The sequence below is a fragment of the Clinocottus analis genome, unplaced genomic scaffold (genome assembly GCF_023055335.1).
Source record: "Clinocottus analis isolate CAN_PGR_092001 unplaced genomic scaffold, fCliAna1.0.p SCAF_17, whole genome shotgun sequence".
Lineage (NCBI taxonomy): Eukaryota > Metazoa > Chordata > Actinopteri > Perciformes > Cottidae > Clinocottus > Clinocottus analis.
Genome location: NW_027175898.1, coordinates 14,776,471 through 14,790,565, shown reverse-complemented (window position 1 = coordinate 14,790,565; position 14,095 = coordinate 14,776,471). Strand labels below are relative to the sequence as shown.

The 14,095-nt window shown below is 47.0% G+C and overlaps 1 protein-coding gene across 3 annotated transcripts; it reads right to left on the bottom strand.

Moving 5' to 3' along the window:
• Nucleotides 1-24: 24 nt before the first annotated feature.
• Nucleotides 25-13,243, bottom strand: shprh (SNF2 histone linker PHD RING helicase). 3 transcript variants are annotated; one of them, XM_068580884.1, is made up of 30 exons: nt 13,108-13,243; nt 12,077-12,712; nt 11,777-11,906; nt 11,459-11,686; nt 11,172-11,250; nt 10,669-10,819; nt 10,371-10,473; nt 10,022-10,281; nt 8,932-9,543; nt 8,057-8,308; nt 7,874-7,952; nt 7,605-7,768; nt 6,660-6,916; nt 6,338-6,459; nt 6,066-6,154; nt 5,841-5,933; nt 5,581-5,688; nt 4,876-5,018; nt 4,615-4,788; nt 4,395-4,457; nt 4,082-4,307; nt 3,598-3,735; nt 3,036-3,137; nt 2,870-2,941; nt 2,044-2,232; nt 1,803-1,895; nt 1,622-1,708; nt 1,050-1,228; nt 736-816; nt 25-631 (listed from the first exon to the last, which is right to left on the bottom strand). In XM_068580884.1, exons 2-30 carry the CDS (start codon nt 12,701-12,703, stop codon nt 535-537), a joined length of 4,998 nt encoding a protein of 1,665 aa, XP_068436985.1. In that variant the 5' UTR covers nt 12,704-12,712; nt 13,108-13,243; the 3' UTR covers nt 25-534. The 3 variants fall into 3 exon arrangements, with proteins under 3 accessions (XP_068436985.1, XP_068436987.1, XP_068436986.1); XM_068580886.1 differs by lacking the exons at nt 11,459-11,686; nt 11,777-11,906; nt 12,077-12,712; nt 13,108-13,243 and having other exon boundaries at nt 11,148-11,218; XM_068580885.1 differs by lacking the exons at nt 11,172-11,250; nt 11,459-11,686; nt 11,777-11,906; nt 12,077-12,712; nt 13,108-13,243 and adding an exon at nt 10,960-11,088.
• Nucleotides 13,244-14,095: the final 852 nt, after the last annotated feature.

The window sequence follows — 14,095 nt, the reverse complement described above, 5'->3', positions numbered from 1 at the left end:
AAAAGAGCCGCTCGTCACAGGTCGTCGTTTTGTCATCAGCAGATGTTTATTTCCTGATCGCTGTGAAGGAACCTCAAATCAGCGCATAAGAGTTCCTCCAATCCCCACTAAACTTGGACTGAAGTCGTATATAAATGCATAAAACATAACAGTAGCAAACGATACTGTTCAGTCGAGTCAAACGTGACTGAATCATTAAGTTACGACTATGACGAGTGATCCAAATACACACATACTCCAAAAAGAGATTAAAGACTACATTACAATTAAAAGACATGGAATCACCTGTCAGTGGTCTGATAAAATATAGATATTTTTCAGGAATGTATTTGATAACTTCAAGCTGTTTTTTTTTTTTATATTTAAAAAAAAAAGAAAAAAAAGTTGAATGTGCAAAATCAGAGTTCTTCAGAGGAGAGCGGGCGCTCTCTTGGCCTGCGTGTCCTCAGCAGGTGATCCTCCTCCAGGTGTTCACAGTCACTCCAGGTGTTCAGAGTCACTCCAGGTGTTCAGAGTCACTCCAGGTGTTCACAGTCACTCCAGGTGTTCTGCGTCTTCAGTAAACAGGTCCGCCAGGTCGGCGACGGTCAGCACGGCCGCCTCCGAGTGCTTCATGGTTGTGCTGGTGTGACTAGGATTCGAATAAAAACTAATATCAGCACCTCCGGTCCGCCTGTGACTTCATCGGTTTTAAATATGAGAATGTGAAAAGTGCAATCTGTTGGTTATTCGTACCTTTTGTCCGCGGTCTTCAGCATCGCCTGCATCCTCTCTTCAATGGTGGATTTGATGAGGAATCTGTGAACAAACGTCGGCCTGGCGGACGGAGACGACAACCGAAATGACACAAAATGTCCAACACACGTATGACATGTAACACGTATGACATTACATTAAATACTGTGCAGGTGACGGCCATGATTGAAGCCATAACGCCTCCAAAAACACCAACGAATATGGAAACCATCGTCTAAACTGAGGGAAAAGTTCCTTTTTGAGTATTTAGAAAAAGGTTTGTGTAGATTTAAAGCGTCGTCGTCATGATTTACTTGGTTTGTCCGATCCGGTGCACTCTGCCGATGGCTTGCAGCTCGTGGGCGGGGTTGAGGATCGGCTCCACCAGCAACACGTGAGTCGCCTCGATGATGTTCAGGCCGTTGGAGCCGGTGTGGAGGGGGAGGAGGAGGATGTTGATCTTCTCTTCGTACTTGAAGGAGCACAGATTCTCCTGAGGGAATAGAAGTCGGGCGTAAAGCCAAGTTACAAGCGGGCCAATGGTTTGCGGCGAGCTCCGAATTTGAGCTCAAGATGCAGGAGATGTCTCGTGAGTTCTCAGTGTTAAACCCCCCAATGTTTCACACATCTTTTAGACTTTTTACATCTTAGTTTCAGAGGGGAACCTCCAGAAAATCTGTGATCAATATGAGTTGCAGATGTGAGGATTATGTCCAGGAAGGAGGTTGTATTTTACTCATATATTTATATATATATATACATATATACATATATATACCGTTAAGTAGTAAACTAAACCTGGTGCAGCACGTTGAACGGAAAAGCAACTATGTGGTGCGATGTGCATTTTTTTTTTTTTAAATGTTTCCAATGAAAATGTAAAAACCTGGAATTTGTGAATCCCGTTGATTTGCGAGAACTCCATGTTGTTGTCGAACAGAGCCTTGGCAATGATGTCCAGGACACACAGCCACTGTGCAGGAGAGAAACCAGACGCAACCCGAGTCAGAAACCAAGCTCCGATATCCTCAAAGCAAACCCCCGCCGGGCAGAGTTTGTTCAGTTACCGTGGAGAAGACGAGACACTTGGCCCCGGGGTCGGCCACTTGAATCTTCTTCAGTGTTCTCACCACCGCCTCGACTTTGGTCGAGTGGCTTCCCTGTCCAAACACAGGAGGAGGACATGCACACAATGGAGTTAATGTAAGAAAAAGTGGCCACGGTAAATCACGATGGAGGAACGTGAATCAGAGCGTAATCCCGTAAGTGCCACGTTCGGAGTGCGATGGAGCCACTTTTTGGACCGACCGTGACCGGCGTGTCCTGGTCCTGACTGGACGACTGGGTGGTGAAGACGTAGGAGATCTCGGCGTGCGACGTGGTCTGCCTGCAGATGGCGCACTTGATGGCGCGGCGCCTGGAGCCCACGCTGTACTGCTCCACGATGATGGAGATGCACTCGTTGCAGAAGCAGTGGCCGCAGATCAGCACCGCCCACTGGGGGGAAGGAAGAGAGGCGGAGAAGTCATTAAACTGTCAAATATGGATTTCAAACCGTGCTGTCAGTTGACTTTTAAAGATAAACACAGAAGTAACGGACGCTCTTGAAGGCAACGCTCGAGCCGCTGAGGGCTTTGTAGGACGCCACTAAAGATAAGATAAGATAATCCGTTAAAAGTCCCTCAGTGGGGAAATTACAGGATTACAGGAGCACTGCGCACAAGTAAATAAAGATAAAAAATCAAGTACAACAGTAATAAAACAATTAAAAATGAAACAGTAAGAAGAGTATTAAATATACAGATGGAATAAAAATGTGTATAAAAGTACTTAAATGTACTGGATATTGCACGTATTGCTTGGAGCCAATCAATTTAACGCCTTAAATAGAGTTTTTTTATATATTTATATGAAGCAATCGAAAGCTAAAAAAAAGGGAAATCTTCCATGGATGCAGCAGCATTTTTGTCTTTACCATCAATGAATTGTTTCGTACACAATGCTAAATAATAAAGTACAGTAAATATAAACGCTTCAGACGAGATAGTACTGCAGCTCCAGCAGTGTGTCGCATAAAACACGGATACAAGGAGACTCAGACGTTTAAAAATCTGGAAAGCGAGTCAGCGCTCACCTCTTGTCCCAGCGGCCGGGCGCAGATGGGACACGGCTCTGGGTTCAGGCCTCCGGTCGACTTGTCCTGCGACTGCAGCAGAGGAGAACGTGTGCGTCACAACGTTTGAGGTGAAGTCTCTGAACGAGCCGGCAGACAAAGTCTGTCTGTTCAAACGTAGGTTTACCTTCTCCAGGTTTGTGAGGTACAGAAACTGCCCGAGCTTCTTCTGCAGCTGGGACTTGGCCACCGCCTGGTCGTTCAACAGCTTGACTCTGTTCTGCTCCACCTGCAGCGCAGCGGGTCAGGGATGCAACGCAGATAGTTCAGGCAGAATATTAATACATCCGTGGGAACACAGGGACAAACATCCCATACGTCAGAGTCTAGACTTGAGCTTTTAATTCCTACATGAACGGTTTATTATTATTTAGGAGCAAAAAGGTATCTCACATTAATGTTTTCAATGCAAAACAACTCTGCAAATCAAGTTTTGGAGTGGAAATGAAACGAGCAAACACACAATCTCAAGCTCTAATAACACAATATTCCTGTTTTCAGGAATATTTCTGTTGCCAAATCCTATTTTTTTCCCCATTAAAGTTCAATTTTTCGAAGTGATTTTTGATACTGGGCTATATAAATAAAAATTGACCAGTTTGAAGTTCATTTTAAAACAGGATGGACTTCCATTACCATGTTGATATAATGCATAATAATAATAATATGTTTCCTCGTCTGTAACGGACCTCGTGCGGCTCGATGATGTGCAGCACTTTGGGCTTTGCCTCGTCGGGCAGACGCACACGAAGCCTCTCCGTCGCCATGCCCAGCTCATCGATGGCCGACACGTGGTTCCTCAGCACCATCCAGTACTCGTGCAGCACCTGAAAGCACAGAGTCAGTTTCTCTCATTAATATTAGCACTTAAAAAAGGGCAATATGTATTTTACTTTACTTTACAGCCAACAGGGGGACGCTGTGCAGGGGATTTGTTGGTAAATACACATCTTTCAATGATTAATAATGTTTTTTCTGACAACTTATGATCTATTTTGATCCTTTTTACAATTTATAACGGTGCACAAACATAAAAAAACATTGAAAAAACGCTATAAAATGTGCCGTCATGTGTTTGTAAACCTCTAATGAGACATTATTTTCCTCAACGGTTGTATGTTTTACTGCAAACTTTGACTTTGCGCTTGAAAAGTAATAAGTTTGTGTGCCAGCCTTGTATTCCTTCTTCCAGTTCTCAAACAGCTCCATGAAGGTGTTGCCCTCCTCCACCAGCTCGGGGTCCATGCGCTTCACTTTGGCGAAGGACAGGACGGCTTTCAGGGAGCGCTCCGTCTCGCTGGCGGCCCACAGACCTCGGCTGGTGGTCGGGAGGCGGTCGTCCATCAGCCCCTCCTCATCTTCAATCATTTCTTCAAAGATGGCCGTCTGACCCTTCACCCTGTTGGGTGGTTTTTTGACATTAGATCAGCGAATAAAGCTCTCGTGCAATTTGACAAATATCTGAAAAAAAAATGGTTGCACTCACGTGTGAGAAAACAGCTTGGACTCATAATCGATGAAAAGTACATCCGCCTTGCAAAAAACACAACTAGAATAGGACAAGAAAGGAATATACGTTATAAATACAAATAAAAAGCAGAGTTTCATGTTGCTGAGACGTGTTAAACATTCAAAAGAAGTCATGAAATATCACATTTTGTGCATTTTAAGTAAAAAAAAAAGAGAAGAAAATGCCGACGTCTCACTTATTGAGTGGCAGCCTCATCGGCCGGAGGTGACAGATGGTGACCTCATCGATCACTTTCTTGGAGGCCGGGCCCTCGAGGCTCTTCACGGCGTCTTGCACGGTCTTTTGCGACTTCATGAGATCCTGCATTTGAGTGGTGAGGAGGAACTGCAGACCGCAGCCATCGCGGAACCTGCAGGACGACACGTTCAGCTTTGTTTTTAAATGCGAAGACTAACTACGAGCTATCGGCCTGGTTTCCAACAGATTCCCACTGTACTTGTCTGCCATGGTGAGCTTGTTGGCTTGTTGCTTGTAGCTGGACGTCAGCTCGTTCTTGATGCGGGACACCAGGTCGTCGTCGTTGGAGCACCGGATTGATTTGTCAATGACTTCCAGCCACCAGGGAGTCTTCAGGTTGACCTTGAGGGAGAAGGTCAGCCACGTATGCAGAAAAGATGCCGTGAAGATGACTTCAGAGTGTCTGAATACCACGACTACACCTTGAATTAGGAAGGTAGCGCAGTAGCAGCACTTCAGTAGCACTTAAATGTCTGTTACTGACCGCATATGTAGTTTGATTTCATTGAAGAAATGCACTTATTGTACGTCGCTTTGGATAAAAGCGACAGCTAAGTAAAATGTAATGTAAATATCAAACCATCTCTGGACCCCAAATCTAAACAAAAGCAATTTTACCGATTAAATATTGTCATTCAACTAATCAGAAACTAACTTTAAATGAGAGCTAACGCACCTAAAGCAATGCAGATATGGTCGGGAATAGAGAATATAATAAAAACATCAATATAAAACTTAATAAAACAGCATTTGCCTCCTAGTTATTATAGTGTGAAAGTAAAGTAGTATATTAGCATTCGACTCCACTAAATCAGGTCTAATTTCAGGTTTAAGGCCGATACTAGTTTATATTAAAATTAAATGATCCCCAATCTATTGGTACATCCTTGTAATAAGTTCTCACTTTGCATTTCAGCTCCTTGATGTTCTGGAGCACCGGCTGCAGAGCCTGGTGGGCGTCTGCGACCTCAGAGTCGTATTTGGTCATGTAGTGCTGTCGCAGTTGCTCCGCCTGCAGAGACACCGGAGGCGTTAAAAGAGAAAAGCACAGAGGCCATTCTTTACAGAAAAAACTGAATGAAGTGGACACGGTTTACTATTAAAATCATCAAATTTGTTACTGGAATAAATGTGTTCCGCCTGAGAGAAACATGTGTGCGTCACCTCCTCGCTCAGCCGGTCGTCTCTCAGCGTGGGAGGTATCCCAGCATGCTTTGCGCTCAGCAGCTCCACCAAATTGTGGGTCGCGTGAAGTCTCTAATTTACCAGAAAAGGAACAAATACATTGTAAAATATAATGGTCCTTAATTAGAATAAAAAACGTAAAGGCTCTTTTCTCTCGATGGAGATATATGTTAATCACAAACAAGAGGACGAGGCGGCGTGTACCTGCAGCGAGTCGGTTTTCAGGCGGCCTTTGTGCTCCTCTGACGAACGCAGCACTTCTCTATACATCTCCGTCGCCTCTACGAACTCGTCTGCGGGAGGTTTGGCGAAGGAAACGGTTACAAGTGACACTCAACGCGCTCCGTCGGCTAATGAGAGGCGGCGTGCTCGGCCGCGCCGCGCAAAAACGCCTCGACAACACAGAGACGAGCTCTTGTGTGTCTTGTGTGTTTTTCCCCGCTTGAAACCGATTCCCACGTGTAAGGGTTTCATACCTCTGATGATGTGGATCCCGGCCAGCCCGTTGAGCGCGCACACCAATTGTCTGTGTGCTTCTTCGCACTCCACTCGACATTTCTTCTGCAGGGACTTCAGGAGCTCCTCCATTGTCATGGTGCTGTGGAGAGGGGAGGGAAGACAAACCCACTCAGCACACCCCGCCATGCAAATCACACATAAACACAACAGCACATTGTGTCATTGATACGGCGCCGCTAATGATGCGACGCTCTAATTAGTCGAGCCCGCTTGTTAATTAGCCGCTGCAGCTGGCTTTTCGGATACATAAAAAAGGGGCCTTCTCTTCGGCCGCCTCACCTTTTCTGCAGCGGCAGGAACTCGCCCCTCACGGCCTGCGGGTGGCAGCACGCCTGCCGCAGCCGCAGCAGCGGGCTCAGGATGGTGTGGACGGTGCGGCGGTCCAGGCTGCCGAGCTTCAGGCTCCAGTCGGAGATCTTCCTGAGTTTGACCAGAGCGTCCCGGGAGCAGACCTCGTGCTGACGGCGGTAGAAGTGACCCTCCACGGGGGAGAAGTGGAGCCAGTGCACCTCCTCCGTCTGAGGGGGGATCTGGATCTGGAGGAGACGGGATTGAATTAATCCAGATTGAAATGATTGCGCCAGATGGATCACAGAATAAGAACAGAGACATATATAAACAGTCATAGATAGTGAGTTCATACAGGGTTCATACACATTTAGACCAATGGATTTCCATGACTTTAAACCAAAATTTCCATAAACATTTTGTTGAAAAAGTGATAAAATGTAGTATTTAAAATCCCAAAGTATACATGACACAAATGAATAAGAGACAATAGTTTGATTAAAAGAATAAACATTTATATAGATGTCTGTATGTACGCCTGCCTATATTTCTTTTAAAAGCATATTAATTATTTCAAACTCGGCGTAAATGAACGACATGAACACATGAATATAAACACATTTACAGGACTTTTACAAAAAAATATTTGGGATTTTTTTTTTTTTTTTCAAGGACTTTTCCATGTCAGAACATTTTTTAAAAACATTTAAAAAACTTTCCCAGGTTTTCCGTATGAACACTGTGCATAACAAGTAATACTGATGTCAGTGAAAAGCGACATTTGGTTAAAAAAAAGTGAACTTACAACAACATAACAATAAAAACCTGAGCTACATCTTCTGAAGTTAACCATTTTGTTTCATCGTCATTAACATTTTTCCGCCTCTTTAAAATCGGCATCGTAGTGACGATGACACAGGAATGACGTGGCACTACCTGATCGATGACGTCTTTCTTCGCCGAGCGCCACAGTAATTGAGCGATGACGCTGTACAGCGGCTCCGTGTTCCCGCGTCGGTACGGCCGGTACAGGAGCCGGACCCACCAGTGTTTCACCCAGTACGGGTCGACTCCCAGGAAGAGCACCAGGCCGTACAGATCTGTGCAGAAAAACACTCGGAAATCCATCACAGGGCCTCGTGCTTTGATAATTGTGGTGTTTTTCTTCTATGTAATGTTTTTTTTTGGGGGGTGGGGGGGTTTACCTTCTAAGCCTCTCTGGACAGGAGTACCACTGACGCACCAGCGGTTGACGGACGCGAGGCGGAGCGCCATTTCTGCAGCCTGACGCCGGACGGGAGCATAAAAAAAAAGGGAATGCGTTACTAAACACATCACACGCTGCACATGCAACCTGTGAGACTACGAGCTGGTATCAGGGCGAACACCTTGGCGGTGGGACACTCCACCATCTGCGCCTCGTCCAGACAGATGCGCCACCACTCCACGGCCACCAGGGGGCTGGGGATGGCCATGTAGCGCTTCTGGTTGCGGAAGCGCCGTCCGTCCTCGCTGTTGCTGTGGGGGATGTCCACGTAGTTGAGCTCCGACCGCAGCACGTCGTAGGTGGTGATGACCACGTCCTGCTCGGCGAGCATGCGCGGCTGGATGAACCCGTGCTTCTTCACACCCTGATAAACCTGCGAATGAAGACGAGCGGACACATCAGCCAAGTGCTTCAAGGCTTTTAGTGCAAGAGAATGCATGTTATAAATGTGACAGCGGACATGCTTTGAGAAAAGGACGAAGAGAACAGCGGGTGAGACGAGGAAGGGAGCGTTCGCAGTTGATTTATAGTCTTTAAAAACAACTCTTCTGTGTGTAGAAGGATAGCTGGAACAATTTAAAATGTTAACACTGCATCTGCTGCAGAAAAAATGGTGGAAAAATCCCACTTATCTGCCTTAATCCTCATATAATATACATATATATAACATTATATACACTTGAGATGAAGGGCTGTGTGTACGTAATGCTATCGGTCAATGTGCCAGGTTTAGCAAAAGCATTAACTAATTAAATTATATTCCTACTATATATACATATTGCTTGTGCATGTCAACTGCTGACATTTCCTTAACTGGGTGCTTGTGTCAGGGTGAGAGAGATGACTCTTTTAGGGCCACCATCCATGATCTAAACGATAAATATATGTAGCTGTAGTGACATTTTAAGACATCCCGACTCTGGATTTGCCAAGATGTTTTTGATGTGTAGCCTAAGCGTCCGCCCAGAGACTCGTTGCCTCGTCTCCGTCCCTCACCAGCACTCGCAGCGAGGACGACCTGATGTGCCGGTTGATCTCCTCCACCCACTGGTGGCAGATGGAGCTCGGGGAGATGATGAGGGTGGCGCCGGTGGAGACGGGCTTCATGGCCACGAGGCAGTGTGGGCAGTAGAAGGGCGTGGTCCGGAGGCTTTCCTCTTTGTAGTTCACGCAGTCGGCGTGCTGCCACAGCTGGCAGTTCAGACACTGGACGCGGGCCTTGTAGTCCACGAGGCCCAGCTCGCCGCAGATGCACTCGAAGCGGTAGTCCGGGGTGTTGAACGGGACGGCGGACGCTCGGGTCGGGGGTTCTTCAGGCGGAGGAGCGGCTCCCCTTTCTTCACGGGGGTCCCCGACTATCGGCGAGCCCGGTGCCTCACGGTCCCTTTTATCCGGAGACATCCGCGAGGCCGCGGCGGACGCGTCCCGCCCGTCCCCCGACTGATCCGCTCCCTCGTTCGGGCTTTCATCCCGCCCCTCCGTTGTTTCCGGCGAGTACTGCTCTCTTTGATCGTCAGTGAGCAGAGAGTTGTGCAGAGCCGCTTCCGCTTTCTCCTTCGCTCGCCTCTGAAACATTTTCCTGGGCGCGCTCTCGGTGTTTTTGGAGTTCTGCCGAAGAAAGAACAAGATAAAAAAAGTTCACCAGCACAAACTGGAGTCATATTTGCAGCTTCAAATGTGTGAAGGTAGATTTGAGTCTTTAGAACGCGAGCAAATCTCTTGTTTTTAAGTAGATTATCTGACTGCAAATCCCAAATATTTGCTCTCAAATGAAAGATGTTTGCTTAATATACGCTTTAAAACAAATGTCAACACACAAAAAAAAAAACGCTCTAAATAGAAACCAATAGAAACTTCTGCCTCATTCAGCAGCGCATGTCCCGCCCACTACGTCCAAAACCTGTAACTTTTGGGATTAAGAGCACAGATTTTCTTTTTGGAAGCACAGTTGTTGATTTTTTTAGAGCAATTGTTTTCATTTGAGAGCAAAGATTTGGGATTTGTAGTCAGATAATTTACCTACAAACAAGAAATTTGCTCGCGTAATAAAGACACAAATCCACCTTGAAGACGCGTTTGTTCTTACAGACTTGGACGCTCCCGCCGACGTCTTCTTGGTTTCTTTGTACTTCTTTCCCAGTTTGAAGGACCCGGCCAGGCCGCGACCTTTGACCCGGTCGACCAGGCCTTCGTCGATGAGCTTGGCCAGCATCTTCTTGACGTGGTTGCGGTTCTTGAGGAGGTCGTAACCGTACGTGGCGCGGATGTAGGTGAAGACGGCGTTGACGGAGGCGCCTTTGCCGGATCTCATCTCCTTGATGGCGGTGAGGAGCATGACGCGCACGGCTGCAACCAAAAATAACCAGATTCCTTTTGAATTATTTAAAAATCACACTGCGGTGGAAATAAAAGCCGTGATGTCTGGGAGGACGTACTCGGGAAGGACAGTTTCATCTTAGGCTGAACTTCAGACTTGCAGCGGATAACTTTCTTCCTCTCGAGAGGAGGAGGAGGCACGAAATAATTTACAGATTTTCCCTGCAAGACCAAAAGAGAAAAAAAAAACAATTACGCAATTTTCACAATGACGCCGTCTATACGGAGTACATTAGAATAAACAGAGCAGTCGTAATAGTCGTAATCCTACATTGTATGTTAATATGTTAATGCAGTGAAGGTAAAGAGAGTGAAATGAGGTGAACTTGTTATTTTTAGCTGTGGCTGGATGCTCACCAGGGGCAGGGTGAGCGCCTCCTGCTGCACGTCCTGCCGGGTGTGAAACAGGATGAGAGCCAGAACCTCCACCGTCTTTCCCAGCCCCATTTCATCCGCCAAGATCCCACCGGGCCACTCCACACCCGCCAGGGGGAACTCTCGGATGAGGCTGGAAAATAAAAGAACGAAAAAAATACTTAAAATGTATCACAAAATGTCAAAAAAAAAGAAGATAAAAATATATATGCCGAAAGAGCAAATGACAGCGTCAGTTTAGTCAAATTCAGAAAGACATACTTTCCAAATTACCTCTGATGGTATCCATCCATGCAGATATTTTCTGGTTTTATGTGCTGAGCTTTTGAGATGTCGTGACACCTTCTATGTGTTCAATCCTCAACACATGAACCTGAAAATATCTGCCTGGGCAGATTGATCTGGTGGTAAGATCAAAAATATGTTGTTGTTGTTTTTTTTTGAGATTTCAGTGAACTGACCTGTTTAAACATTCACATTCTTACCAGCCGGTAAACGGGTTGTAGAACAACTTCTTTCCGCACAAAGTGATCACCTCCCTCCAGAGGAAATGCAGAAGTTGCTCTGCGAAGAAATGGAAAGCATTGACGCAGCTCACTGGTCGAGGAAGTGCTACTAAATCCACCTTTCCAGGTTCAAGACTCCAGATTCAGAGGACTTTGGGTGGAAAAGGTTGGCAGTAAAGAATGTGCCGGATTTGCCGTTAAGTGCAAAACCATCCTAACCTTCTCCTGACAGCAGTGTGCTGTCGCACCGGACAAGAAGAGAGTACCTTTAGGTGAGGTGTTCCTGTATTTCTCTCTCCTCAGCATCCAGTTGACGGCCTGGCTCTGATAGGGTCTGAGAACGGGGATGAGAGCCTTGTGCTGGAGGTCATAGGTCGCCTCCCGGCTCCCTCTCTGGTGCTGATGCCGGACGTGATCGTAGAGCTCCTCCACGTTTTGCCTCTCCAGGTCCGTGTCGCATTCCTCCTCCTCCTCCTCCTCCTCGTTCTCCACGACTTCCACATGGAAAACACAGCAGAGGGATCAGTTCAGGGAGAAAGTGGACGCGCATGCGAGCGTTCAAACGTCACACACCAGACTCTCACCGGGGATAATGAAATCGTAGAAATACTCCATCAGCCTCTGCATCAGTTGATTTGCCTTCTTCATCCGAGCGTTTCCCTCGCTGAGGAACTCCGGCTTCCCGAGCGCAGTTTCCAGCAAATAAATCCCCACCTGCCGGATGCAGACACACACACACACACACACAGCTGATGGGAGAAACGCTGTCACACACACATACCGCACTAACACAAATGCAGTGAATCCTCAGTTCATCTGGCGATGAAGACAGTGAAGTAACGCGTCGTCGTTTTCATCCCATCCCCTCTGAAATCCCTCCGTACCTTGACCGACCCCTCTGTGGCCCGGTGGCAGAGCTGCACCACCCTCCTCTTCTGCAGCCAGTCCAGGTCCTCCAGGGAGATCACGCGGAGGCTGCACTCCGCCGTGCAGGCGTCCTCCTCCTCGGGCCTCTGCGGCCCTGAGCTCCCACCATCACCATCATCATCATCACCACCATCACCACGGCTGCTGCTGCTGTAGCTGAGGCAGAGCCGGTGCCCCGTCCTGTGGAGCACGAACGCCCTCCGCTCGCAGTCCGCCGGGAGCCGAGCCGGCCGGACGGTGAACTCCCCGATGAGCGCCTCCCAGGCGTGGCCCCGCGCCGCGTCCGGCTGCACGGCGAGGGCGAGGGAGGCCGAGGCGGCGGCGGTGTCCGCCGACGTGCCGGGAAGTTCCTCTGCAAAGGGCACAGAGCAGGAGCCGACGCCGGCGGCCTCCACGGCGTCCCGGCCGCCTGAGAGGAGGGAGCTGCCGGGAGGAGAGCCAGCCGGAGGAACAGAGCAGGCCGGCGTCTGGTCGTCCCCCCAGAGCTCCTCGTTCTTGCGGTCGTCCAACATGTTCCAGCTCAACTTCTTCTTGGCGTCTTCGTCCACCCTCACAGGGGGGGCCCTCTTTCTTCGGCTGCTCATGCTTACACTCTGCACACAAAGCAAATGAATTCATTTGAACAGCAGCTATTTACAACCGTTCAACTGAGCTGTTAGCTCGTTTCCACCACAGGGACTTTGCCAGATCCAGGATCAAGCTGTCTGTTTAAATGGTAAATATCTCTCAAAGCAATACAACTATTTCCAACGAAAGATGACGTCACCGCTAACGAGGCTTACGTAGAGCCAGAGCGCCAGCTGATTGTTTATTTACATGCTGGTTGACCAATAATAACAGTTTCTTTTTAATGTGCTCTCTGCTTAGTTGGTCCGCAGAAGGCATCAACGCATGAACACTGTGTTGCGTTACAAGATGACAACACTTTCCAGCTGTGTGGTTACGTATTTGTTTCTATTGTTTTCACTACAAAAACGAGCAGATTTACGTTGAGAGCCTCCAGCGAGCGGATCTGCTTCCTATCGCGGCTCCAGAAGCGCGTTCAGCTCCCGGCAGCTCCAGATAATCCGGCTCACATGCACCAAAACACAACTCATCCACCGACTCTAATGTTGCCATTCGCCATTTTCAAAAGCAGGAAGTGACGTCAGAGCAGAGGGAAATAGCTGCTGGAAATGTATTTATTGATACTATGTGTGGATATTTTGTGGATATGATATGAGTAATGATGAGTAAATACAAGTAGTAAATGTCTATATATTTTTTTTTTAAAAGTCCTATATTTATTTTATTTTTTTAATTGTCGAGGCACATTTTTTCTGCACCTACGTTTAGCACTTTTGATGAGATAAACATAATTTACATTTTTTTATGCACTGGTAGTAAGTTATTATCAAAATTATGTTGGGAAAAAAAAACCTGAAGACAAATGCATTTCTATAAGTATATATTTCAATCTTTTCTTTTGTTCTTGTTTCTCCAATTATCTTTTAATATTTTTCTTTATTTGAATTAATAATACGATGTAAACCGTCTCTCCAGCGCCTACAATATCATTATTGTCATTACATTTTATTTCGTGACCAAATTTATTTCCATTATTACGAATACAGTTTTATTTAGCGATCGTGGCGCATGCGCAGTACCCGCTATCGGCCACGCGGTGGCAGCAGAGCGCGCCGGTGTTTCCGGCTGCAGCGGCGAACTGCAAGCGCATCACATCTGTCACTGCCAGCCACGACGCAGTGGAGCTAATTACGTGAAGTTTGTCCAGTCTCTTTACACTTTTCACGAGGATAATAAACAACCTTCCGCCTCACGTAGATTTACCAGATATATATTTGCTCTTCAGGTTGCCAGCTCTCCCTCAAAACGGAAATAAAAATGCCATTAATCGGTGTTACATTGTCTGAAACCTCCTCTCCAGACGACGTGTGAGGATTGTGGCTCCAGAAAATCAGGGGCACTGCAGTGAG

Bases quoted from the DNA above. Each gene is read 5' to 3' on its own strand.
- shprh (XM_068580884.1), bottom strand. From the start codon at position 12,703: ATGAGCAGCCGAAGAAAGAGGGCCCCCCCTGTGAGGGTGGACGAAGAC. The intron at 7,769-7,873 runs GTAAACCCCCCC...TTTTCTGCACAG, and splicing joins TGTCCAGAGAGGCTTAGAAG to ATCTGTACGGCCTGGTGCTC. The intron at 817-1,049 runs GTAAATCATGAC...TCCGTCCGCCAG, and splicing joins CACCGGATCGGACAAACCAA to GCCGACGTTTGTTCACAGAT.